This window comes from Prunus avium, chromosome 3 (genome assembly GCF_965620075.1).
Source record: "Prunus avium chromosome 3, drPruAviu1.hap1.1, whole genome shotgun sequence".
In the NCBI taxonomy this organism is placed as follows: domain Eukaryota; kingdom Viridiplantae; phylum Streptophyta; class Magnoliopsida; order Rosales; family Rosaceae; genus Prunus; species Prunus avium.
Genome location: NC_142286.1, coordinates 30,342,516 through 30,368,925, shown reverse-complemented (window position 1 = coordinate 30,368,925; position 26,410 = coordinate 30,342,516). Strand labels below are relative to the sequence as shown.

Here is a 26,410-nt window from a genome sequence, read left to right as displayed (position 1 = left end):
AGGTAGAATTGTTTAGGGTGGATTCCGAAACCCTAGTGTTTGTTACTTGGTACTTTCACATTTTGATAATTCATCTCTGCCATTCTCATTTAAATTCAAAGTCCATTTACTTTCATGCAATAGAATTAGGTCACTTGAACCAAACCAAACCCCCCCCCCCCCCCCAATGTGTGTGTGAGTTGTGTGTTTGTTACATTGTGTGTCTTGTTTACTGAATTCTGTTTATTTTCGTAACTGTTTTGGACTTTTGGTCCGCGATGTGTTCTTGCATTTTCTGTGCTGAATCCAACCGTATAAAGAACGTGAATTTTGGACGTACGGTTGGAAAGTTATAGGCAAAACACTGGACAGAGGTCGAAACTGAAAAACAGAGAAAACGAATCTGCCCAAAAACGACCGGTCGCTTTTACCTGACGACCGGTCGCTTTTCACGTCAAAATTTGAGTTTCGACTCTGCCCAAAAACGACCGGTCGCTTCTACCTCACGACCGGTCGCTTTAGCACTGTTCATAGGTGATAAAAGGGTGATAAAAAGTGCTGTTTGTGTTTTTCTTTAGTTTTCTTGTGTTGTTTTATTTCTTTTACACTTCTTTACTCATTTCTAGTTTCCCTCTTTCATTTGTGCATTTGTGGTGTGTTAATTAAGTGTTCTCTTTGTACTCAAATTAGAACTTATAGGAAGCCGACAAGTTCTTCGTGGGATCGACCCCGTACTTACATAATCTATACTTCAATAGATTCGTGCACTTGCGGGTATTTTTAATTGGTTGTTTGCACATTAATTTGTGTCCTTTTAGGAATGCAACAATATCCCTATTCTATTAGGATATTGTTTTGTTTATTTCTTTTTGTATAGATATTATGTAATTAGGATACCACTTATTTTCCTAGTTTAAACCTACTAGGGTTTGCAACTTGTATTATAAATACCTCCTTTCGGAGTATGAAATATATCTGAAAATATTCTACCATATTATTTGACTGAATGTGTGTCCAACAAATGGTCAAGTAGCAGCAAAGCTGTTTGTTATGTCAAAGGGAAACCAGAAGTTTTCGGAGGCTCACGGTTTAGAGCAATGGTGGTCTGATGATTTGGAACTTCAACTGGCTATGCATAACAGTAAGCTCATTAGCAGGCAGCTGAAATCCTTGTATAGCCTTCCAGCTCCACAACAAACACTTGCTAGATAACAAAGGCCCTCTTGTTTTCACAGTAAGCTCATTAGCAGGCAGCTTAAATAACTCGTTTTCGACTTGGGCCTTCCATACTGTCATGTTTTTATACTTTGTCCATCAGTTCATAATGGCTATTGCCTTTGCTCATCGTTGTTTGTCACCTGTGTTTATTGTCATTTTCATTTGTTCAAGTGCTCTAAATTTTCCGAAGATATCTGAAAAAGCTTTCCGATTTTTCCTTCCACAGTACCTCAATGTGAAATAAGCATGAATAGGGCTGTAAAATAAATCATGTTGTGCTCTGCTTGGCAGGATATGACAAAGTCCTGCTCATGCTGTGTTCATCTTAATAATGTTCGGGCACAATTGCATCTTAATAATGTAAATACTTCTGTTTCTTCACATATCCACAACTTAAAGGAGAGTTGGAGAAACTAAAATATAAAGAAAGATATATAGGAGCTAGTTGTATGATTGGGAGTGCTTGCTTCAGTGTAATATTTACCATCACAGGGGATTTTGAAAGTGTTTGCTAAAAACTGAATAATCTCAAACTGATGAGTTAAGCAGGGAGCATCAATCAATCAAGCAAACTGAAGCCTAGACTTGCTGCTGTTGCATTAAATTTCTTACGTCTTTCAGACTAATCCTTAGCGTTTGCTTGGGAAGCACTGGATTGTGCGGAGTGATGGATACTTTTTGCTGCGCAATTTGGACCGGCAAGAATGTTGACTTGACCGTGGTAAGAGATTTCAATCTCAACCAAGTTATTAGTTGGGCCTTCCAGAGTACATGGTGCTCTATCAATATTTATGTCCACAAGCCTTGTTGCACCCTCTATAAACTCGAAGCGAATTCCTCGTACCTTAATTAAAAATAGCGGTAAGTAAAAATAATTAGTAATCCTCTCTTTGAAATGGATGCTGCAATCTGAACATATAAGTTTAGTACATATCAATTCAAGATGATGTATGACCTGATCAAGGAGAGCCCAGTCTCTGCGCCCGTCCTCGCAACCGATAACTTCGAGGCGCCCATCGTCTATGAAAGATGGAACGAAAGATGGGTTCTTGGGTGTCTGTAATTAACTCAATTTTAACATGGAAATGTTTTAGTAATTAATGGGTGTTGCTATTTGGACAACATTATTACTCACCACCTCTCCAATATGGATGGATCCCATATATAGTGGTGGATCCTCTTTTAGAGAGATGATCAGCAATATGATCGTACAAATGAAGGGTGTTGTTATTTTGACCATATTTACTAATCACATTGCTGACAATCTCTTTTATATTATGGGAGCATTTTTGCTCACCACTTTAACCCAATGTGTACCCTCACCACCTTTCTCAACATTTGACATGTGTCTATTGACATAATTATAGTTACATATATACAAGGTAGAGAGTTAACTATGGTTATGTCAAGGAACACGTGTCAAGTGTTGAGCAGGGTGGTGAGGGTACACCTTGAGTTAAAGTGGTGAGCAAAAATATTTCCTTAATATGATAGATCCCACATGCACTGGTGGGGTCACCTCTGTTACAGGGATCCACATCCACTGATTTGAAAGAATATTTGCAAAAGGAAAATTAAAGCAATCCTAACAGAAAAAATCAATATAAAAGGTCCAGAGATGATCTAGTGAATAAATATGGTATAAATAACATTAAACCCGATTGCAAATGCCAATCATAGAAACATTAACCCGTGCATGCATATCTCACGAAAACAAAAACACGTGTAAAGGAAGAAAAAGGAACCTCACTTTTCCATCTTCCATCGTATTTTTTGTCACCCAACGATGATCTCTTCTTCCAGAAAAGATAGGCAAGTTAAGACAACAAATTGAATTGATGCTGTACATGTATACCAAAGAGACATAAAATTAGAGTACGCTTAAGTTTGCGCGTGTGCATGTGTGTGTGAATGATAAATATATATATATAAAGTAATCAAAACATAGCCAGTGAAGGGTATTGTTGCATTCCTAAAAGGACACAAATTAATGTGCAAACAACCAATTAAAAATACCCGCAAGTGCACGAATCTAATGAAGTATAGATTATGTAAGTACGGGGTCGATCCCACGAAGAACTTGTCGGTTTCCTATAAGTTCTAATTTGAGTACGTAAAGAACACTAATTTTACACAACACACAAACACAATACAAATTGGAAACTAAAAATGAAGTAAGGAAGATAAAAGAAATGAAACAACACAAGAAAACAAAGAAAAACACAAACAGCACTTTCTATCACCCGTTTATCACCATTTGGACAGATTCGTTTCTCTGTTTTTCAGTTTCGACCTCTGTCCAGTTTTTGACCTATAACTTTCCAACCGTTTATCCAAAATTCACGTTCTTTATACGGTTGGAATCAGCACAGAAAATGCAAGAACACAACGCGGACCAAAAGTCCAAAACAATTACGGAAACAAACAAAATTCAGTGACAAAGACACAAAACGTGTCAAACACGCAACTCACACACACATTGGGGGGGTTTTTTGATTTGGTTCAAGTGACCTATTTCTATTGCATGAAAGTAAATGGACTTTGAATTTAAATGTGAATGGCAGAGATGAATTATCAAAATGTGAAATTAAAATGTAACAAACACTAGGGTTTCGGAATCCACCCTAAACAATTCTACCCATGTTCATGGATACTCAAGTGATGAACTCTAAATGTATTGATGAAGATGTTCGCAATCAAGACCATGGGTCGTGGCTCAAGACGCATTGATTCTCTCTAATATACGTAAAGTGCATGGTTCGTGCTACAATACTTGTGCCCTCCTCATAACCGAACCTAGGTATGGTTCGTACTTCGATTCGATTGCAAGGAAAACCCATTAAGTTCAAAGAGAATATGAACATCACAAGAACCCTAATAGCATGGTGTTTACATTAGGTATTCAAGAAACCAATTCACATGGATGGTTCTTACTCCATCCATCTATTGCTTAGGAAAACATGAAGATACACATAATCCCAACAACCTCAAGAAGCATGCTTTCAAAGGTAATCAATCAAGGAAAACACACATCAAGGATAGATTAATTTGGTGAATTGGAATTCATCAATTGTTGTCAAGAAACCAATTCACATGATGCTCACTTAAACAAGTTCAATTATTTGTTGCTAATTAGAAATTGTGTTCTTGGTTATCTTACACAACTCCTCAACTTTAGCTACATGCATACAACCTAAGGTGATTAAGCAAAGGAAGCAAACACATATCATAAAATTTAATTAGTGAATGGGGTTCATCAACAACATCTAGAAATTCATACACTCAAGCATCAAAACAATAAGGTAATCATGTTTAGGGCTTCAACCTAAGCCCTAGCTATGGAGTTTAGTTGCTCATACTTATTCCAAATACAAACTCGAAATATAACTAGAAGGAGTTTACAGATTTGGAAATGATGAAAGCTTGAAGTCTTCAATGGTGGAAGTCTTCTCCTTTCTTCCTTGGCTGCACCTCCTTCTCCTTCCTTGCTCTTAGCTCCCCAAAAGCTGCTCTCAAGTTGTGTAGAATGTGGAATAGCCTGATTTCCCACGATCCAAAGGCTCCCAATATCAGATTGCAATTTTGACTTCTCCTCCCTCTCTCCTCCTTTCCAGCTTTTACCTTTTAATATAAAACTACCACCTTTGATAAAGCCTTAGCCCATTGTCCCCTTGCCATGATGGAGCTTTGACTTCACAAAGATGCCAAAAGCTCAGAAAATATCTATTTTACAAATGTAATTCCTTGTTACCAAGAGTTATGGTAACAAGAAGTTAAGATGACACAAGGGAGGTAAAAGCTGGCCAAATCCGGATTTCCAGAACTGTGGTAACATGATGGATTGGTTGGATAGGCAATACTTGTCCAATGGAGCTCAAATTTGGATATGTTGTAGTTAACATCCATTGGAACAAGTCTCATGAAGATCATGACCTCATCCGAGCACCAGAGCATGTTGATTCCAGGCCAAGAAGTTGACCTACGAAAATGAACAAAAACAGAATTTATAACTAATAATGCACTTTTAGCTCATTTTCATCCCAACCAAGGCAAAATCTAAGAAAACACAAAAAGGAAGTAAAAAGCTATAAAATGTCAAGAACTAACTCAAAATAGTGGGTGAATAACATGAAAAATCATGTGTAAAAATGAACCGAACAAACTTCCCAAACTTATCTTTTGCTAGTCCTCGAGCAAAACAGAAACTAAAACAAGACTCGAAACAAAACTTTTCGAACACTTTCCAAAGAGAGAGTGACTTATGCAAATGACTCAAAAATTTTCACAAGAAAAACTTAGTTTAGACATTAGTCACAAGGCGGCAAAGTTCAGAACACAACATGCTCAAGTGTAGTAGTGTGATGGCCAAATGAAACTCATTCTCCAATTTCAGTTTTCACACAACTTCAAAAAATCATACCAAGCACAAATGTAACTTCAAATCTCACCAAAGTTGTCCTCTCACAAATGAATCACTCGGGAGAGGGTTACAATGCATCACTCAATAATAGACATGAGAATAGAGTTAAACCATAAGGGACTTAACTCAAAATTAGCAAGCTGAAAAACATGCATGAATATGATCTCAAGAAGGATGCTAAACACTCAAAAGCTGAAAAATGTGTGCAAATCAACCACATGACATTTAGGATCAATTTAGGTCTTTATTATAGGTTGTAATGGGGCTAAGGGTGCAAGGTGAGTAAGAAATGAAGGATATGGATACAACAAAGTCCAAGGAACTCACAATGTAAGAGCATATAATCGTTGACTAAAAGACTTTGAAACATCACGCTTAAGATTTTCAATTTTTTTTTTTTTTTTTTTTTTTTTAGGGGTGATCAAATAGACCACAAAGCCTTGTACCTCCACTAATTATGATTCACACTCTTTCCTTCCATTCGAACAACCAAGAAACATGGAATTGGATTTGAAACCATTGCCACTTAACCACAACTTTTCTCTTTTCTTTCACCCTTTGAGTGAAGTACTCTTTTTTTTTTTTGTTTTTTTTTTTTTGAAATGTAATAACCCTTCCCAAACTTAGCATGAAAAACATATCTAAATTAAATCTCATGAGTTCCTTAGAAAGGTATATTCTTGTTTTTCAGGCTAAGGCTAGAAGTAAAAATTGGTTACTTGAAAGAAAAGGCTTACATACATATAGGCTCAAGGTGGTTAACAATGGAAAATCATGCTTAAGCATGCATACGGTTAGCTTGAAAGGCACAAACGGTCCAAAGAGGGCCTCAATATCATTTCTCAAATGTCATGTAATCAAATTGCACAAGAATGAGTGACTTTTAAGTGCTCAACCAAATCAATGAATAATGAGATCAAACAACAACTCGGATGACAAGAAAATAAGAATATGTGTATAACACTCATGAATTGAAGCAAAAGGCTCAAAGCTCACATTATATGGTTATACAAGTCTAATTCATGCTTGATACAATTCTTTGGATCATGCAAATCCCTCAACTGGAGAATTATGAAACAAATGGCAAGTGCATAGAGGGTTTCAAACATATCATGCTAGAACGATGCCATTTAGTGAATAACAATTTTTTTTTTTTTTTTTTTTTTTAGCATTTTCAATCAAGTCATGTAAACATTCATCACAATCTCATCGTATATGTCCGGAAAGTGACTTGAAAACAAAAAGACTCAAAACAGAAAAGAAAACAAAATAAAAGAAAGCAAGAGTTTAAGTGAAACGAAAAAGACTTGCTATCCCTTCCCAAACTTAAAAATAAACACTGTCCTCAATGTTAAAGAACTTAGGCATCAACAATGTTATAACAAGAAATAAAGGGAATAAAGCAAGTAAAAACAAGAACAAACAAGAAATACAACTACAACACGGCTGCAAAACAAAACGAAACAAAACCAAACTGAACCAAACAAAACAAAACAAAACAAGCAGAACAGTAAGCCCTAACAATAGTCCTACGCACGCAGAAATCCAACCCAAAGAAACGCACAAACCAAAATGAAAGCCCAACCCAAAGGAAAGCCCAAAAGCGAAGGAAGTATATAAAACAAAGAAACTGAGTCAGAAACACAAAGAGCGAGGACTCAGAAAAATAAAAAAAAGTGGGCCCTGATGTCTCGGCTCCTGTGAGTCACGGGATACAAAGTGAGAGACGTGCCGACAAGCAGAGGTCTCTCTCACGGTCCCAAGCCAGAATTATTGCCTTCATAGGAAGGCGTGACGACTTTCGTTTCTTGAAAGCGCTGAAAGGCGGAAATGCAATTAAAGGGGTTGGGGGACAGGTGAGGCGATAGAGGGGGATAGGCCGCAAGGGCCGCGCCAAACCAGAAGCGCAGTGGCTAGGGTTACGTAGAAACTAACTCTATAAAAGAAGAAGAGAAAGAGTTGGGGCAAAACACACAAAACTCAGAAACACACAAAAGAGAAAAGCAAGAACAAAAGAAAAGAAAGTTCAAATGGCCTCTTCCTACCCATTCTCGCTGGATCTCAACCTAGCTCAACCAACTCAGACTCAGGGCCAAGCAGTGGCACCAGTGTGGATGCCCTACTTTGCCTCAGCACGGGGGCACGTGACAGTGAATGACTCGATACTGCTGGACAACGATGTTGCCCTTGGAGTTGCTAGAAATCTAGTGACTCCCAAGGATATACGGGTGCTGGGATCAAGGGATGACAACCGGGTCGTGAGCGATGCTCTGGCACTAAGCGTGCAAAGCACAGCAACAGTCGCAAGTGTGGGTCATCGCCTAATTGCGAAGTCCCATGAGGTGGAGGTGCTAAGAGGTCAGTTGGCGGCAGAGCGAAGTATGGTTGAAGAGTGCCAGAGTATTATTAAAAGTTTAAAAACAGAAAGGGCAAGGATACTAGAGGTGAATCGACACCAGCTGGAGGCGTTGCGGGAAGAGAACAAAAATCTCTCAAAGATGGTAAGTGTTTACGCCCATGACATGAGAAAGCAGCTGGAGGACATAGACCGACCGGGAAAACGCAAGAAAACAGACCGCGAGAGTGGTTACGCTCAAGCTAAGAATGCAATCTTTGGGAGCTCGAGTGATGAGCCCCAAGAGGCTGTGCGTGAAGCCCCGGAAGTGGATAGCCAAAGGGCTAAACTCAAGGGTCCTATGGTCGAGACACCGAGCACTGGAAAAAAATGATTCTAGTGTATTATTGGTGTGCCTGTTTGTCTTTGCCTTTCGGTGAAATTTTTTTTTTTTTTTTTTTTTCAATTTCTCGTTTTCGGAAATAAAAGAAAAGAAAGTTGCAAAAGACAAAGAAGAAAAACAAAACGCACTTCCCAAACTTGAATAAAGGGAATGCGACAAACTAAAAAGAAACAAAGCACACTTCCCCAACGGAAATAAAACAAAGATGACAAACTAAAAAGAAATCAAAACACAATGCACCAGAAAACAGGGAGGGAAAGAAAGTAAAGTGAAAGCAGAAATGCTTCCCTGTTTAACTTGACTCATCCGCAAATTGCTCCGGAAATACAAAGTGGTGTCGGCTCCCCTATGAGAATAAGTCTATTTAAACCACTTCTCGGTTGAAAGAAGGAGCATCCTGCATTTCAACCTGCAAACTCAAGAAAAACCATCAAAAAGCCCAGACAGAAAAATCAATGGCATCCCCAGATATGCTTGTTGATGACCTTAACCTTGAGTTGTCGCTTGCACCACCAAATGCCCAGATACGGGCTCCTCCAAACCCTATCTTCCCAAACTCCTCATACCATCATGGCTCGGCCTCAAACTTCTCTGAGGTGGTGCCGCGAAGGGCAGTAATGCCGGAGGGCATGACTGTCAGCAGACTTACAGTTGCAGATCATCTGCATGTGGCGCAGAGGTCTGACCAGATGGCAGTGGACGAGTCCCACAATCTAACCGTGCTCAACGCGGTCTCGGCCACAAATTTGGGCATGCGCCTACTGGCGAGAACACGAGAGTGCGGGGCACTGAGTGAGGAGGTGGCGGCCCTGAAAGCTCTGGTGGCGGACCTGCAGAAGCGGCTCTACAGTGCCAGCCAGCATGTAGAGATGCTGCAAAAGAGGAATGAAGATCATGTAGAGCTGTTGCAGGTTCTACAAGCAAGAACAGACAGAGGCAATTAGCAGAAGCCTCAGGTGGTGCAAAATGCAACAATGAACATGTGATTGAGAAATTTATGTTTTTTTTTTTTTTTTTTTTTTTTTTTTTTTTTTTTCAAGTTTGTGTTTGGAATCACATGTATGGAATGAAATAAACATTTGAGCCAAAGTTCAGTGTGTGCAATCATGAAGCAATTTACTTCCCAAACTTAACAACAAAATAGAAACACAAACAAGTAAAGGAAAGTAAAAGTAAGAAAAACAAAGAGAAACAACAAGAAAATCGAAATTACCTTGGTTGGAGATTGAAATCCTAACTCAAAAGGAAAATAAATAAATAAAGTAAAATAAAAGTAAGTTTGAGTCTAGAGAAACTCCACTTTGAAGCGATTAGGACGACAACAAACTTCTTCTATTCACCTTGGGTTGCCTCCCAAGAAGCGCTAAGTTTAAAGTCTTTTGCCGGACTTCCAACATACTTGGGTCACTTGGGGGGTTTTGGCTCAATCGCCTCCTTGTGCCGAACATGAAGTTTCTTCAAATCCCTTTGCCATCTAATCAACCCATTTCGTATTCTTTTCTTTTTATGCACATGAGTAGGTTTCAAAAGCAATTTTAAGCGCTCTTCAATACGTGGATTAGATGGAGGAGGCACATATTTAGGGTCGGGTGGCCTTCTCATTTGAGTAGAAGGAGTGACATTGAACATATGATTGGTGCTTGGAACATGGATGTTCAGCTTGTCTTCCTTTAGTACTTCAAAAACAGAATATGGCATTAGATTAATTGAAGCACCGAAATCAATTAAAGGTTCCTCAAACAATTTATCACCAACTATACAAGGAATTGTGAAACTTCCTGGATCTTGCAAATTGGGAGGAAGCTTCCTTTGCAAAACAGCAGAAACCTCTTCCGTTAATGCAACAGTTTCGCATTCCTTGAGCTTGTTTGCATCCAAGGAAGGAATATTGACTTGCACTTGCTTGAAAGTTTCCAATATGTCCTTGGCATGTTGATTTTTCCTAGAACTCATCAACCTGTGAGGAAAAGGAGCATGTAAGATATCTTCATCAGTAGGTTCACGACTTACCTTCTCCTTTCTTGCCCTTCTTGCAAGTTCATGCTTTGGGATCCACTCAGGTGAAGATGCTGCTTGTTTATCTTCCCCCTTGTTGATTTCATCCTTTTCCTTAGGCCCAATCACTTGCTCAACCTGCATTTCATCAACATTGTGAATCAAATTTTTAGAACCATCAATTTCACCAATTACCTTACCAGTTCTCAAGGTAACTGCTTGAACATGCTCACGCCCATTTTGTATCACTGTTTGGCTAGACATTATCCTAGCTTCCCTTTGACTCAAAGATGTGACAATTTGCCCCACTTGATTTTCTAGATTGGCAATGGCCTTAACCATTTTCTGCATGTGGGTATCATTCCTCTGCATATGGGTGTCATTCCTCTGCATGATGAAACTATCTGTGTGTCTAACCATTGAAGCAACAATTTCTTCCAAAGTTGGTCCTTGAGGTGGTTGGTGAGATTGACTAAGTGGTGGTGGATTATAATATTGGGGTTGACCATAAGGTGGACAAGTATTATGTTGGCCTTGATATGGTTGATATGACCCTTGTTGAAAATTTGGATTGTCGGTCCACCAGAAGTTTGAATTATTTCTCCACTCCGAATTGTATGTTTGTCGGAAATATTCATTCATAGGCAATTCATTATGAAATGAGCCAAAAACATTTGCTTCTTCCATCACAAATTTATTGGAGTATTCTTACATAGTAAGTTCCACAATTTCAGTTGCGGCTGCCATTGGAGATGGTGGAGGTGACTCCTCGGATGTTCCTGTAAGAAAAAGAAACAAAAACAAATCAAGATAAAATGAAACAACAATCAATAAACAAAAATAAAACTAAGTACTCTAAACATACTCAAACAAAACAAATAAGCAACCGTGCCAGTTCCCCGGCAACGGCGCCAAAAATTGTTGCATTCCTAAAAGGACACAAATTAATGTGCAAACAACCAATTAAAAATACCCGCAAGTGCACGAATCTAATGAAGTATAGATTATGTAAGTACGGGGTCGATCCCACGAAGAACTTGTCGGTTTCCTATAAGTTCTAATTTGAGTACGTAAAGAACACTAATTTTACACAACACACAAACACAATACAAATTGGAAACTAAAAATGAAGTAAGGAAGATAAAAGAAATGAAACAACACAAGAAAACAAAGAAAAACACAAACAGCACTTTCTATCACCCGTTTATCACCATTTGGACAGATTCGTTTCTCTGTTTTTCAGTTTCGACCTCTGTCCAGTTTTTGACCTATAACTTTCCAACCGTTTATCCAAAATTCACGTTCTTTATACGGTTGGAATCAGCACAGAAAATGCAAGAACACAACGCGGACCAAAAGTCCAAAACAATTACGGAAACAAACAAAATTCAGTGACAAAGACACAAAACGTGTCAAACACGCAACTCACACACACATTGGGGGGGTTTTTTGATTTGGTTCAAGTGACCTATTTCTATTGCATGAAAGTAAATGGACTTTGAATTTAAATGTGAATGGCAGAGATGAATTATCAAAATGTGAAATTAAAATGTAACAAACACTAGGGTTTCGGAATCCACCCTAAACAATTCTACCCATGTTCATGGATACTCAAGTGATGAACTCTAAATGTATTGATGAAGATGTTCGCAATCAAGACCATGGGTCGTGGCTCAAGACGCATTGATTCTCTCTAATATACGTAAAGTGCATGGTTCGTGCTACAATACTTGTGCCCTCCTCATAACCGAACCTAGGTATGGTTCGTACTTCGATTCGATTGCAAGGAAAACCCATTAAGTTCAAAGAGAATATGAACATCACAAGAACCCTAATAGCATGGTGTTTACATTAGGTATTCAAGAAACCAATTCACATGGATGGTTCTTACTCCATCCATCTATTGCTTAGGAAAACATGAAGATACACATAATCCCAACAACCTCAAGAAGCATGCTTTCAAAGGTAATCAATCAAGGAAAACACACATCAAGGATAGATTAATTTGGTGAATTGGAATTCATCAATTGTTGTCAAGAAACCAATTCACATGATGCTCACTTAAACAAGTTCAATTATTTGTTGCTAATTAGAAATTGTGTTCTTGGTTATCTTACACAACTCCTCAACTTTAGCTACATGCATACAACCTAAGGTGATTAAGCAAAGGAAGCAAACACATATCATAAAATTTAATTAGTGAATGGGGTTCATCAACAACATCTAGAAATTCATACACTCAAGCATCAAAACAATAAGGTAATCATGTTTAGGGCTTCAACCTAAGCCCTAGCTATGGAGTTTAGTTGCTCATACTTATTCCAAATACAAACTCGAAATATAACTAGAAGGAGTTTACAGATTTGGAAATGATGAAAGCTTGAAGTCTTCAATGGTGGAAGTCTTCTCCTTTCTTCCTTGGCTGCACCTCCTTCTCCTTCCTTGCTCTTAGCTCCCCAAAAGCTGCTCTCAAGTTGTGTAGAATGTGGAATAGCCTGATTTCCCACGATCCAAAGGCTCCCAATATCAGATTGCAATTTTGACTTCTCCTCCCTCTCTCCTCCTTTCCAGCTTTTACCTTTTAATATAAAACTACCACCTTTGATAAAGCCTTAGCCCATTGTCCCCTTGCCATGATGGAGCTTTGACTTCACAAAGATGCCAAAAGCTCAGAAAATATCTATTTTACAAATGTAATTCCTTGTTACCAAGAGTTATGGTAACAAGAAGTTAAGATGACACAAGGGAGGTAAAAGCTGGCCAAATCCGGATTTCCAGAACTGTGGTAACATGATGGATTGGTTGGATAGGCAATACTTGTCCAATGGAGCTCAAATTTGGATATGTTGTAGTTAACATCCATTGGAACAAGTCTCATGAAGATCATGACCTCATCCGAGCACCAGAGCATGTTGATTCCAGGCCAAGAAGTTGACCTACGAAAATGAACAAAAACAGAATTTATAACTAATAATGCACTTTTAGCTCATTTTCATCCCAACCAAGGCAAAATCTAAGAAAACACAAAAAGGAAGTAAAAAGCTATAAAATGTCAAGAACTAACTCAAAATAGTGGGTGAATAACATGAAAAATCATGTGTAAAAATGAACCGAACAGGTATATGTTCAAAACTCTCAGGCACCCAATGAATACTTATAAATCTCCTCCCTAATAACTTGTACTCAAAAAAAGTAAACAAAACCTAAAATCAAAATTGATGATCATTATCTCTTCTTCTTTTTTTCTGCTAGAAATATGAAAAACATCAATGTCACTTGTACAAACGAAACAAAAAAAAGTTTAACGTGCATACTAGTAGTGGAGGTCTTAGGTTCAAATTTTGATAACAACAGAAATTCCCGATGTACAGAGAGGATTGCCCTTTTGGTGCATTTGACATTGACATAATCAAGTTTTTATGAAAAATTAGTTATCAAACTAGGGTTAGAGAGAGAGAGAGAGAGAGAGAGAGAGAGAGAGAGAGAGAGAGAGAGAGAGAGAGAGAGAGAGAGAGAGAGAGAATTACAGAAAGATGTGCTAAAATGAAAGTGCCATTTTCCTTTTTTTGTTCTTTCCATTTAATCATACAACAAATAGTGAGATGAGAGAGAGAGTGCAAGCAAGGTTTTCATCAAACATTTTACAGAAATAAAATCACACAACAGAAAAATGATATCATCTATGAGGGAGCAAAAAAAGAAGTTGAGTGTAAATTCCACGATCATTATGTACCTTCCAGGAATGTGAAGCATTTCCCACTGTCCAAGATGATTCAACACCTTTACATTTGCAACTGAGTTTAGGCAGTCACTGTTAGGGAAAACAGAAGTATAAAGCACTAAAAGAAGAATATGCAGTTGGCTTATTTTCACAAATGTTTTCTGAGTTTTGCGAAATTATCACATTTGATACTTCACGAAATTATCCAATCTATATAAAATTGGTCCCTATTGTGAGATTCCGTAAAAAATTATGTTAAATTGATGATATAGCATGTATGTGGAACCTATGTGTCCAAAAATAGCATGCCATGTGGATCTGAATAAAAAAATTATTTTGAAAATGTTTAAAAAATAAAAATTCAATAAAACATAGAAAACTTAAATTTAAAACTTGAAAAGAAAAAAAACTGTTGACTCCCCCTCCCCGTGCATCCCATTCTGCATTCCGCCTCCCACCTCCCCCTTCCCTTGACACCCACTCTCTCTCTCTCTCTCTCTGATTCCTCTCTTTATCTCTCCCTCTTTCCTCTTTATGCTCTCGCTCCCTCTCCCTCTCTTTCTACTCTATGTGTCTCTCTTTGAAACATTTCCCACCAGGGAAAATTCTAGGATTTCAAAATTCCGTGGGCTAAATTTACCTTACGTATGCAGGAAATTTCAACAGTGAGGGCCATATTGCACCAAGTTGGACTTTACAACCATGTGAGAGAAAAAAGAGATACGCTGAATAAAAAAGGAGAAACGAAGGGAAAAAAAAACAAGAGAAAAGCAAAAAACAAATATAGGAAGAAGAAACTGTGGAAAAAGCTCAATTCGTAGTAGATCCAAACCATAAAAAAAAAATGGAGAAACAAAGGAAAAAAAGAGAGAGAAAGGTGGGAAAACAAAAGAAATAGGAAGAAAAGAGAAAGGTGGAAAAGAAGAAAGCAAGACAGAAATGAAGAAAATAAGAAAAAGAGAGAACATAGGTATTGATTTTTTTTTTTTTTTAAATGCATGGGCTAGAGAGAGTGACTACATGGATATTAAAAACTTAAAAAAAGGCATGGGCTATAGCCCATACAGCCCAATAGCTGGATTCATCCCTGTTTCCCACTGACAAAGATGATTCACCACCTTTACTGTTGCAACTGAGGTTAGGTCGTCTCTGTTAGGGAAAACAAAAGTATAAAGTACTAAAAGAAGAATATGTAATTGGCTTATTTTCACAAATGTTTTATGAGGTTTACGAAATTATCACATTTGATACCTCACGAAATTATCCCATCTATATAAAATTGGTCCCTACTGTGAGATTCCGTAAAAAATTATGTTAAATTGATTATATGGCATGTATGTGGAGCCTAGGTGTCTAATAATAGCATGCCACGTGGATCTGAATAAAAAAATTGTTTTGAAAATGTTTAAAAAATAAAAATTCAATAAAACATAGAAGACTTAAATTTAAAACTTGTAAAAAAAAAAAAAAAAATCATCTGCTGACTCCCCCTCCCCAGCCTTCCATTCTGCAATCTGCCTCCCTCATCCCCCTTCCCCTGCCGCCCACTCCTCTCTCTCTCTAAGATTTTTCATCAAATCTTTTGTATCAAGGATTTTTTATATATATAAAAATGATATTCTACTTTAATATAATCTAAAGTACAGGGAGGGAGACTCGAACTCGAGTGTATAGTGGGGAGCACATCCACTATAGCCAACTTGGCTAAGCTCATATCTGCAAGTTTTCGTATCAATAATTAATTCACTGTAATGGTAACAAATATGTACAATCAAAATCTCCACATTGCAAATTCTCTCTCTCTTTTTCCCTCTCTCCCTCACTTTCTCCCCCACCCCGATTCATCCCCCAACCCTCGACATACTCCGCACGACCCAACCCCTACAGAACCAAAAGCAACCACCTTGGCCACCATCTTCCCCAACTTAGCCACACCCCACCCTAGACCCACCGCCTAGGCCCTGCACCCAAATACCCATCATTTTTATATTTTTTCTTACTTTTTCATCTTTTTTCCTAATCCTTTCAATTTTAAAATTTTAAAATATATATATATATATATATGTTTTAAAATTATATATATATATATATATATATATATATATTTATATATTTATATATATTTATATATATATATATTTATTTATTTATTTAATTCTCACGTTTTTATTGGACATTTGGGTTCCACATCATCAGTTTAACAGAATACTTAACGAATTCTCACGGTATGAATCAATTTGATGTACGTGGGGTAACCTTAAGGACTAATCATGTCACAAAGAAACATAAAAGACCAAAGATAATAACTTGGTGAACCTCAACACTACTACAAAACTGGGCAAAAAGCACGATCCAAAGGGCACAAAAAAGAGGGTCATGGTCTTTTGAATCACATTAGGCACATATATGTAGTATTTGTGTCATATATGGAGAAGACACAATAGTTTTGTGTCCAATTTAAATGGAAAAAGAAAATAATTGTGCTTTAATAATTTAAATACAACTTTTGTGGCCTATAGAAAGCACAAATAAACAACTTTTGTGGTTATTTATATTTCTTTTCTTTTTCAAATTCCCGAAATTATATAAAGCATGGATACTGAAATTTTGTGCCTTTGTATAGAACCCAAATACTGCAACTATCTCTTTTTAGGTTGTCCGTAGAGCACGAATAATGCAATTTGTTCTCAATATTATATTTAAAAATAATAATTCAGTTAAATAATAAGACACGAAAACTAATAACCGTGCCGAAAGCACTCCTCACTCACACGAGTCACGTGCTTCTCTCTCTGAGTCTTCTAATCTTCCTTCTAACCTAACTCTCGCTTGCTGCCTCTCTCTCTCTCTCTCTCTCTCTCTCTCTCTCTCTCTCTCTCTCTCTCTCTCTCTCTCTCTCTCTCGACCTCAGCTCCTCTCTCTATCGATTCGTCTCTCCCGACCTTAGTCACCGACAGCGTTGGCATCGCTTCGTCTCACTCTCTCATCTGGTATCATCTCTTCTCTCAATCTCATGTCTCCGTTTGTCAACCTCATCATCTCTCTCCCTCTTTGGAGTCGACCTAACCCAGATCGCCCCTCAGTAACCTAACCCTCTCAGAGTCTCTCTCTCTCTCTCTCTCTAGACTCGTCTCTATCGAGTCTCTATCGCGCTCGCTTTCTCTTACTCTTAGTCACCTCTGTAAATCTCTTAGAGTCCATCGTTCTCCCTCACCAAACCTAACCAAACATCATCCAATTTCATTGGTTTTTGGAGCGAATCCTTGCAAATTATGGAGGGCTCTGGTTCATTTTAAGGTAAATCTGTATGTATTTGGTTTGAATTCTTAGTTGTTTTCATGTTCCCCAATTTAGTAGATTATTAGGGTTTCGAAATTTTTGTATTCTGTTGAAATGAAGTCAAATTTTTTTCTTAATTTTGCAGTTGTTGTGCATAGTCTGTGTGGGTTTCGATTAATAGGCAAAATTGAAGGTATAAATATTTCTCTGTCTTAATCTCTGTGTGTTGCTTGCTTCATATATTTCTCTATCTCAATCTCTGTGTGTTGCTTGCTTCATCTTGCTTCAAGCTTTGGTTTTGTTTGGTCCTACTTGGTTAGGATCTGATAAGATGATATGAATGATAACTTTTCTCTGCTTATCTGAGTGTTTGAAGACAGGATTTTTATCTTAAATGTTTCTTTTTCCGTATGATATATAATTAATTAAATTTTTGTCACCCATGTTCTTACGAGGGAAATATTTGCCTTTTGTTATTCTCTTGGATGTTTTACTTCTGTAGTGCAGTTGTTGCAGCATGGTACAAGGTAGATAGAATTGTAAATTTCATGTAGCTACAGGGTAGATGTGCAACATATAATTAGCAGCCTCAGTTACTAGTTTGTAACATTTTAATGAACATGGAGGAATTAGATGCTTCCAGATTTGTAGTGATAAGGCATTACCTTTCTTCTTTTCATCGTAGGTACTTAAAATTCATTATCATGGCCTAAGTTTTTTCAGTTTGTTATGTTAGGGAGTGGGTCTCCAACTGACGGAAGGTTTAAAATTAACATCAACTATCAAGAATCATTGTACATTTAAGATTACAAATATCCATGTAGAATTCGAAAGCCAAGAGTTAAAGTTCTGAGAATTTGATAATAGAGAAGTATAAATTGTGTAGTTAGATTGATTTAGTTCCCTCATTTAATATAATTTGATCACCCAAATGCTTCTGTCATTTACTTCAAGAGACCAAGAAATGGTACTATCATTTACATTAAATCCAATGCAGACCATGAAGTATGTAGCCTTTGGTTTTGTTGGAACTTGGTAGTATTGCTGAAATATTGAAGGAGGATTATCCCTCTCTCTTCTAGCTCTCGGCTGGTATCATTTGGAGGAGGAGGATGACATATTATTCTTCCTCTCTCTCCTCTACAATTAAGTATTAATTTTAACATGTTTTCCATATTTATCATTGAGCATTTAAATGTTATTTTGCTTATAGTACTTTGCTTCAAAGCTCAAAAACAAAGCATTTGTGCTCTTATTTCAATTTTTGTTCATGCATTTGTTTGGTCAAGAATGATTAGAACATGCTATTAATGGCTCTCTTGTTATTATTAGGTTTATATTTTAACTTCCAAGTAGATGTATTAATATGTTCCACTGTAATAGTTATGATTTCATATTAATTTTGAAGCTAATAAAAATGGCTTTGAGGAAATGAGATTGTTTGGAGTCATATGTTGTGCACAATTGAGTTCAAATTTTCTCTACACTCATTTCAGCCAAAAAGAGCATCTAATTATATTTGGTAATGCATATGTGCACGATATGAGATGCCATTGGTTGAGGATATGTCATTTATTTTGTTTTTTTCTTGATATTTTTCATTTTTTTTTCCTCTGAGTCCATTTTGATAGATGTACACACATGTTCGCAAAACTTAAACATCATAGTGAAGCTTTAATGTCTTCGTAAAATTAATGCATCTCTTTTGCTTGCCCAAATACCCTAAACTTGAAGAGTTTGCTAGCTGGTTATCTATTGTGGTAGATTTTCTCCCTCTCCTCTCTCTAATGCCGTGCTCTTATTTGGCAGATAATGTGATTAAGGAGGCTCACAAAGGCAGCCATAGGCTCATAAAGAGTGTTTCATTTGGATCTTCTAATTCATTGATGTAGATACGTTCAGTTTTAAATACAAGTTTTTTATTCAATTATTGTATCTAATCACTATTAAGTGGAAATGAAATTTCAGTTTGTTATTTAATATATATATTTTGAAAAGGTCTGAAATACCATACTATATTAAGTGGAAATGAAATTTCATTGTGTAATTTTTTTATTTATTTAAACAATTGGCATTGAGCACGGTTTTGAAACTGTGCTTAGTTCACATATGTCAACAATTCAGTCACTTGTCAAAATAAAAGCACAAATACTTGGCATTTGTGCTCTAAATGCCTGCCACAAGGTAAACAATTCGTGCCCTAAAATCAATGGAAACTGCTATATAGTACACCAACTACACTATAGTGGCTGCACTGTGGCCTTCTTTATAGGGCACAGTTATCCGTGCTATTTAACATGAAAGAGCACAAATGCAATTTGTGCTTTTAGCCCAATTTTTTAGTAGTGCAAAGACTGTTTGTGAAAATAAGTCTATTTAATATCAAATTACCAGGATTGGATACCAATAATTAGTAATTTCATATGCATATAGGGTTATTTATAACGACATGATGAATAATTTAGCTTGGATGAAAGCATGAAGCTCTGCCAATAAATACCTTGAAATATATCCGCGGACTTAAATATCAGCCATTTCGAAAATATGAGTAGTCCCCAAATGTAGAAATTCCGACGAAAATATGAAAAAAAAATAGAAATTGTTAGAAAATTATGGAAACTTGGAATGAAACTTTGAGTCATGTTTATAAAACTAAATGTAAGTGAGATGCAATTTGAGCCATGCAAAATGCTAAAATCCAACGTTCTATAGTGTGTGTCGAAAAGTGTTAAAAATTGTACCCTCCCGACCCATTAATTAATACATGACAAATATGGAAATGAAATGATTATAGGAGTATCACGTAAGAAAAGAAATTAAAGTTTAAAGTTCATCAAAAAAAAAAAAAAAATAAAGTTTAAACAAAGATGAAATTCTTTACCGTCCAAGATGAAGTAGTACCAAAATCGTCCGGAGAATGTTGGATTGTCCTAAGAAATGTATAAGAATTGAGGAATTAATATTATCTTAAGATAAGAAGTGGTAAGAAGGAAGGAGAGATAAGAATGAATGAAGACACTACTAATTGCAAGAAAAGGGAGATCATGATCATCCATATATTCAGTACTCAAAGTTTTCATTGAGAATGGAGATTGGAGATTATGAAAGAACAAAAAAAAAAAAAAAAAGGAGTAATTCTTACCGCTGTTCCCACCTCATGAAAACAATGTGGTAATCGGTTCGTTAAAGAATAACCTGGTTTCATCCTAACGAGACAATGCCAGCTAAAAATCCAACAAAAGAATAAATAAGATTATCACTACCCCCGCAAGAACAAATAAGCTCAAATCCAATAAATTAATGCAACATATATTAATTCTTGTTATCTTACTATTAAAGTTAACTTCAATGTAAACTAAAAAGAAATAATATGAACATATATAATTAAGTACATATATATATATATATATATATATATATATATATATATATATATGTACTTAATTATATATGTTCATATATATATATATATAATTGTCAATGAGGTATAGCCTTAGAGGAAAAATGACATTGACTTGCATACCGATGGTTTTAGGTTCAAACTCTCATAGCACATAATTAGTAATGTGTGTGTGAGAAACACCATTTTTTTTTTTTTTGGTAATTTAGACTATCGCTTGTATTTTAAAAAAAATACATATAAATAATTAAAAAGTTAGTCAAACGACATCTCGATTGAATACCTGTCAATTCTCCACGGTTTTGCCAGTACTACGTCAAGAAGTAACGATTGCAGCGGTGATTTATTCGAAATGTCCTCCTGCAAGCAGTCAAGTTGGCAAAATGCGAAATTAAATAGAGAGATGCATCAATTGCCTGCCAACCTAGTAAGGCCATCCCCAATGGGGGCTCTATTTGGGGCTCAACCACCACAAGGCTCCCATATATACAAACTCTCTTTAAAAAGGCATCCACAATGGTGCAAATTTGGGGCTCTAAAACTTAAAGCCCAATTGGAGTAGTAGCTAAATGTATGTGCTTGGTTGAAACCCTTGAAACCGAGTGGGTCCCGCAAGGAAAAAAGCTGCAGCCCAATTTTTGCAAGTCTCTCACTTGCCTTGCGATTGTACAAAGCCTACTTGCCATTTTTTTATTTTGTCAACAGCAGCTGACCCAACATGCTAAATCAATTATTCAAAAGCTGTGTAAACAGCCATATTGTCATACCACTTTTTCAAAGGCAACTGCCATATTTCTATGCATGCAATTTAGTTATTTTTAAAATATTTTATTATTTAAATTCCATTGTACTTTGTTTTATTATTTAAATTCCATTGTACTTTATTTTATTATTTTAAAAATATTCTAGTTTGTTTAACTTAATGAAATGATTGAATTCAAGAACATTGCAATTTAGTTATTGAATTCTAAACACACAACTCTAAATTGCAAGGACATTGCAATTTAGTTATTGAATTCTAAACACACAATTTAAATTTAAAATTAATGTTGTGCATCTTGTTTTAATTTAACCATGTTGTATCGTATCTATGAAATAAAATGTTGATTTCCAAATCTTGTCCAAATTTTGATTTTTTTTTTGTTGAAATGTTCACAAAAAAAAAAAAAACATAACATGAACAAACATTAAAGTAAAATAGTTAACAAAAAAATAAACACCACGTAAATCAAATTACATTATAAAAAAAATATAGAGCCCGCCATGAATATAGGGCCTCCCATTGTGGGAGAAATTCCTTTAGAGCCCCAAAGATTCCATCAGAGCTCTAAATGGGGCTCTATAAACCCTTTTTAGAGCCCCAACCATTGGGGATGGCCTAAGTAACAGCAGAATCATACATGTACATGTTGAAATTAAAATGGAAATTTAAAAGCATATACTCATACTCATCTTTCCATGAAGAACAAAGACGTACAGGGGATGGTACATATATATGTCATGAAAATGGAAGAAAATAAAGTAGTAAATGTGGATTTTTCCCTTCAAACTAATGTTTTCTTATTTACAACTAACTGTCTTATTTTTCTATGAAGAAAACCCAATTTATTATAAGTAAAACTCGATAACTAGGATCTAACTCAGCAAGTTACCTAATTAAGCTTAAAATTTGATTTATTGTACTTTTTATATTCCAAAAGTACCCCTAATTAGAATTTACCCTATTATATGATAATGCACCTAATACAAATTGTACCTATTATGAAATAATATGATAATGCACCTAATACAAATTTATAAATTCTTCGAATTATCTATCTAATATGTAGGTAAATTATTGTACCTATTTTTTTAACTGAAGTATGTATCTATCTATTTACCTATCTTGTATTAGATATGTAGGTCAATTATTTTTTGCATGTATATATTATCATAGTTTAATATTGTTATTAAAAAGACGTTTCAATAATAAAAAGTTGCCAATTAAAAAGAATTATATATAAATGCTAAACGCCCCACCCATCCAAACGAAGCACCGATTCCATCGTAGCAGTACGGTAGTTGTAGTGGTACCGGAGCAATGGAGGGTGACTCTGGCAATTTAAGATCATAGATAACTCCCAAAATCCAGTTAACAACATCATCCCTGCCAACAACCTGAGATAGAAGAAATATATATAATGTCAAATTAAAAAAAATATTTAAAAAGTTATTAAGAAAAGTGTAGACTGCACTTTAGCAATACGTATTAATTTAACATGTTACTCACTATAATTCTCATCTTCTTTTGAATTTCAGAAGCAAAACCATAATCTTTGAGCTTAAGCTTTTCTATAGTACCATATACATCCTTTAGCACTGTCTCAGGATTATTATATGTATTTGCTTCTTCCAGTAGTACACCAAAAACCTAGAAAATAAAGGGAAACAATACAATATTATATTGGCCAAAAGTCACTTTTGGTCCTTGTAGTTTGGCACTTCAATCACTTTTGACCCTGTAGTTTCAATTTCGTCAATTTTGCCATTGTAGTTTTGTATTTGCAGCAATTCAAGGACATGTTAGTATTTTTGTTAATTTCTTTAATAATGCAAGGGGCAATCTCGTCAACCCAAAACCCTTGAGCGTAAAAGCTTGTCTGAAATTCTCCCCATTTCATATTATGGCTCGAAATTCAATCACTAATCCCAATTTTTGAAAAACCCTAAACCCAATTGACCAAGTTCAAGCCCTAATATGAAATTATGGGAGTTTCAGACGAGCTTTTATGCTCAAGAATTTTGGGTTGACGAAATTGCCCCTTGCACCGTCAAAGAAATTGACAGGAATACTAACTTGTCCTTGAATTGCTACACATACGAAACTACAGGGTTAAAATTGTCGAAATTGAAACTCCAGGGTCAAAAGTGGTTGAAGTGCCAAACTATAAGGACCAAAAGTGAATTTTAGCCTATTATATTTACAACAAACTTTAATCAAATCCATGCATGTTAATTAGAGCTTTAATTATACAGAAACTACGTTAAAATTTCATTTCACATAATATATGATCGAATGCATGTGTTGTTCAATGAGAAAAATACCTGCTTTGTAGTAAGGAGGTCACAAAATTTCCCAATGAGTTCTTCTCCTTCTCCTCTATAGCCGCGCATATCAATAAACACCAACATTGGGGATTTTTTCATATGGAAGGAATCAGGTTCAACATCCAAATCAGGTAATTTAAGCAACTCAGATTTGCGGTAGGGCGGAGAAGTCCTCCTGCATGGGATATTCATATTCGTACGTAAACAATTTGAAAGACGACACCAAAATAAGGGAGTAAGTAAACTACTGTATGTATAATTTTGGGAGTTTTGGGACACGATTTCTGCGAGTGTCCTAGCGGCCAATGGTAGACCATAACATAGATCCTTAATTTCAATCTCAACCTCAGCTTTGTTTTCAAAATCCTGTTGATCTTCAAAATCAAGAAAATTACCAAATACAGTGTACTTAAATATACCCCAGCAGCTTTGTCTGTCCAAAGGCTCAAGAGGAATAATCAAGCTGTTATAATGTTGATCTGACCCCTCTGCCGGTACCACCATAGCTTCAACCACTTCCGGTATCCTACTAGTGACGATGACCGCCCCACCACTACCCTTAGGCAATCCGTGCGATAAGCGATCCCCAACTTTCTTATCACCTTCCTGAACCTGAATTTGAGCGTCTTAACTTCCTTTAGTCAATCCAAGACTATGAGTACAACAATGGCTTTTCAGTCTCCAGAGAATGTTAGGTAGATTTGCTTGTGCGTATAGTGAATGCAAATGCACATTCAATGATACTGTGTTATATATATGTAGCTAAATCATGTATTTATGTGAGCAGTGAGCTATCCTAGTATACATGTTCACACACAGTCAGTTCTTTCATTCATATGTGGTTCTTTACTAATGAGACCAACCATGGTACAGGTTGCAAGTTGGGGTGCATACTTGCTAAAGAGAAATGTATTAGCCATGTCCTTTGCACCACGGGATAATCATGAGTAATTACATGTGATATATATATATATATTAAAATAGAGTTGAATTAGTGAACTCTTAAGTTGAATACAGATAGTAGAAAAACATATCTATATCTATTTACATACTCAGATCATATGGTCAAATTAATTGTCACAGTCTTGCCTCAACTCTCAAGGTTAAATGATTCACATATGAACGGCTGTGTGTAGATGGGATGTACCTAAAAGAAGTTGATCGGGTCCTTAGACCTGGTGGATATTGGATCTTGTCTGGACCTCCAATTAATTGGAAGACATACTACAAAACGTGGAAGCGGTCTAAGGAGGATGTCCAGGCAGAGCAAAGACAGATTGAAGCACTAGCTGAAAGTCTTTGCTGGGAGAAAAAGTATGAGAAAAACATGGCTACGAAAAGAAGCATGCAAGGGCATCTTTAACTAGAGTTTTTGTGTCTTTCAAAAACAGAATTGTTGTTATGAACATCATGCTATCCATAAGAATGTTCCCTATCAATGTGATTGATGACCAAATTGCCAAAAAGAACCTCTACAACCTGCACAAATTACTTGAAGTATTGACCCAATCCCACATCGTTTTCTTAAGGCAACCTCCCATTTTTTATCCACTATAAAAGGCTTCCAAATATCAATATTATTGCTCACCAAAATATCCTGAAATTGTCATAATTGCTAACTTAAATATAAGTTAATTAATTATGTCGGGCCGGGCCGGGCTTTTAAAGGGTCCCAAAACAAAGCCCAAGCCCTGCTCATTAGTCATCGGGCCGGGCCAAGCCCGCCCAATGTATCGGGCCGGGTAAGCCCAAAATTTAAAAAATCGGGCCGGGTTCGGGCTGGCCCATCGGGCTCGGGCTTTATTTACAGGCCTAGGAGAAATGGAGAAATTTTTTTTTTAAAAGATTTTTTTAATGTTATTTTATTATATTATATAATTAAAAAAAATTAAGGAATTAGTGAGTCCTACATGTCATCAGTTAACATCTAACCAAATGGTCAATTTAACAGAAGGTTTAAATTGGTCAGATTTGAAAACCAATTGGGTGTAAATTGATGAAATTGAAACTTGAGGGCCCATATTGAGAATGATCCCAAACCTTCAAGGAGTCTTTGAAGTTAGCCTTTTTTGTTTTTTAAAGGGGAATGCTAACAACATTCTTTCTAACATTCTCTTTTGGACTTTCTTCCTTCTCTTCATGACACATGTCACTTTGCTTACTCTTAAAATAATGTTATTAATGCACACACAAACTAATTTTTGTTTTCCAAATTTATCCCTATTACAAAAAGAAAAATAAATAAAAAATTTGACCCACCATACGCCCTCTCCATCTCTCAAGTCGTCACCACCACCTAAAGTCACAACCCCAACCAACATAGCCCACCATAGCATTCTCTCTCCCCTTCCCTCACCAATCCAACCCAGCCATCCACAGACACTACACTCCCTCTATCCCTCCATCTCCCTCCCCCTCTCTCTCCATCTCTCTCTCTCTAGCGAACAGCCCTCCCTCTGGCATTAATTTCCTTTGTTGAGTAACAAGATGTCACCACCTCGTCTCGATCCCTCCTCTCCTCCACCACATCGTGTCGATCTCCACCACCAGTGGCGGATCCAGGAAATTTCGTT

The 26,410-nt window shown here is 36.4% G+C and overlaps 1 protein-coding gene across 1 annotated transcript; it reads right to left on the bottom strand.

The window, feature by feature from the left end:
* Positions 1 to 1,819: 1,819 nt before the first annotated feature.
* On the bottom strand, positions 1,820 to 24,757 carry LOC148295915 (diacylglycerol kinase 6-like). Its single transcript, XM_088250639.1, has 11 exons — positions 24,701 to 24,757; positions 24,061 to 24,449; positions 23,835 to 24,012; positions 23,020 to 23,160; positions 22,770 to 22,907; positions 21,034 to 21,110; positions 15,190 to 15,220; positions 14,084 to 14,130; positions 2,948 to 3,038; positions 2,153 to 2,254; positions 1,820 to 2,041 (listed from the first exon to the last, which is right to left on the bottom strand). The coding sequence occupies exons 1-11, from the start codon at positions 24,755 to 24,757 to the stop codon at positions 1,820 to 1,822; spliced, it is 1,473 nt and encodes a 490-aa protein (XP_088106765.1).
* Positions 24,758 to 26,410: the final 1,653 nt, after the last annotated feature.

Bases quoted from the DNA above. Each gene is read 5' to 3' on its own strand.
- LOC148295915 (XM_088250639.1), bottom strand. From the start codon at position 24,757: ATGGCTAATACATTTCTCTTTAGCAAGTATGCACCCCAACTTGCAACC. The intron at 24,450-24,700 runs GTTGGTCTCATT...GCTCAAATTCAG, and splicing joins AACTTGCAACCTGTACCATG to GTTCAGGAAGGTGATAAGAA. The intron at 14,131-15,189 runs GTGGTGAATCAT...GCAAATGTAAAG, and splicing joins CCTCAGTTGCAACAGTAAAG to GTGTTGAATCATCTTGGACA.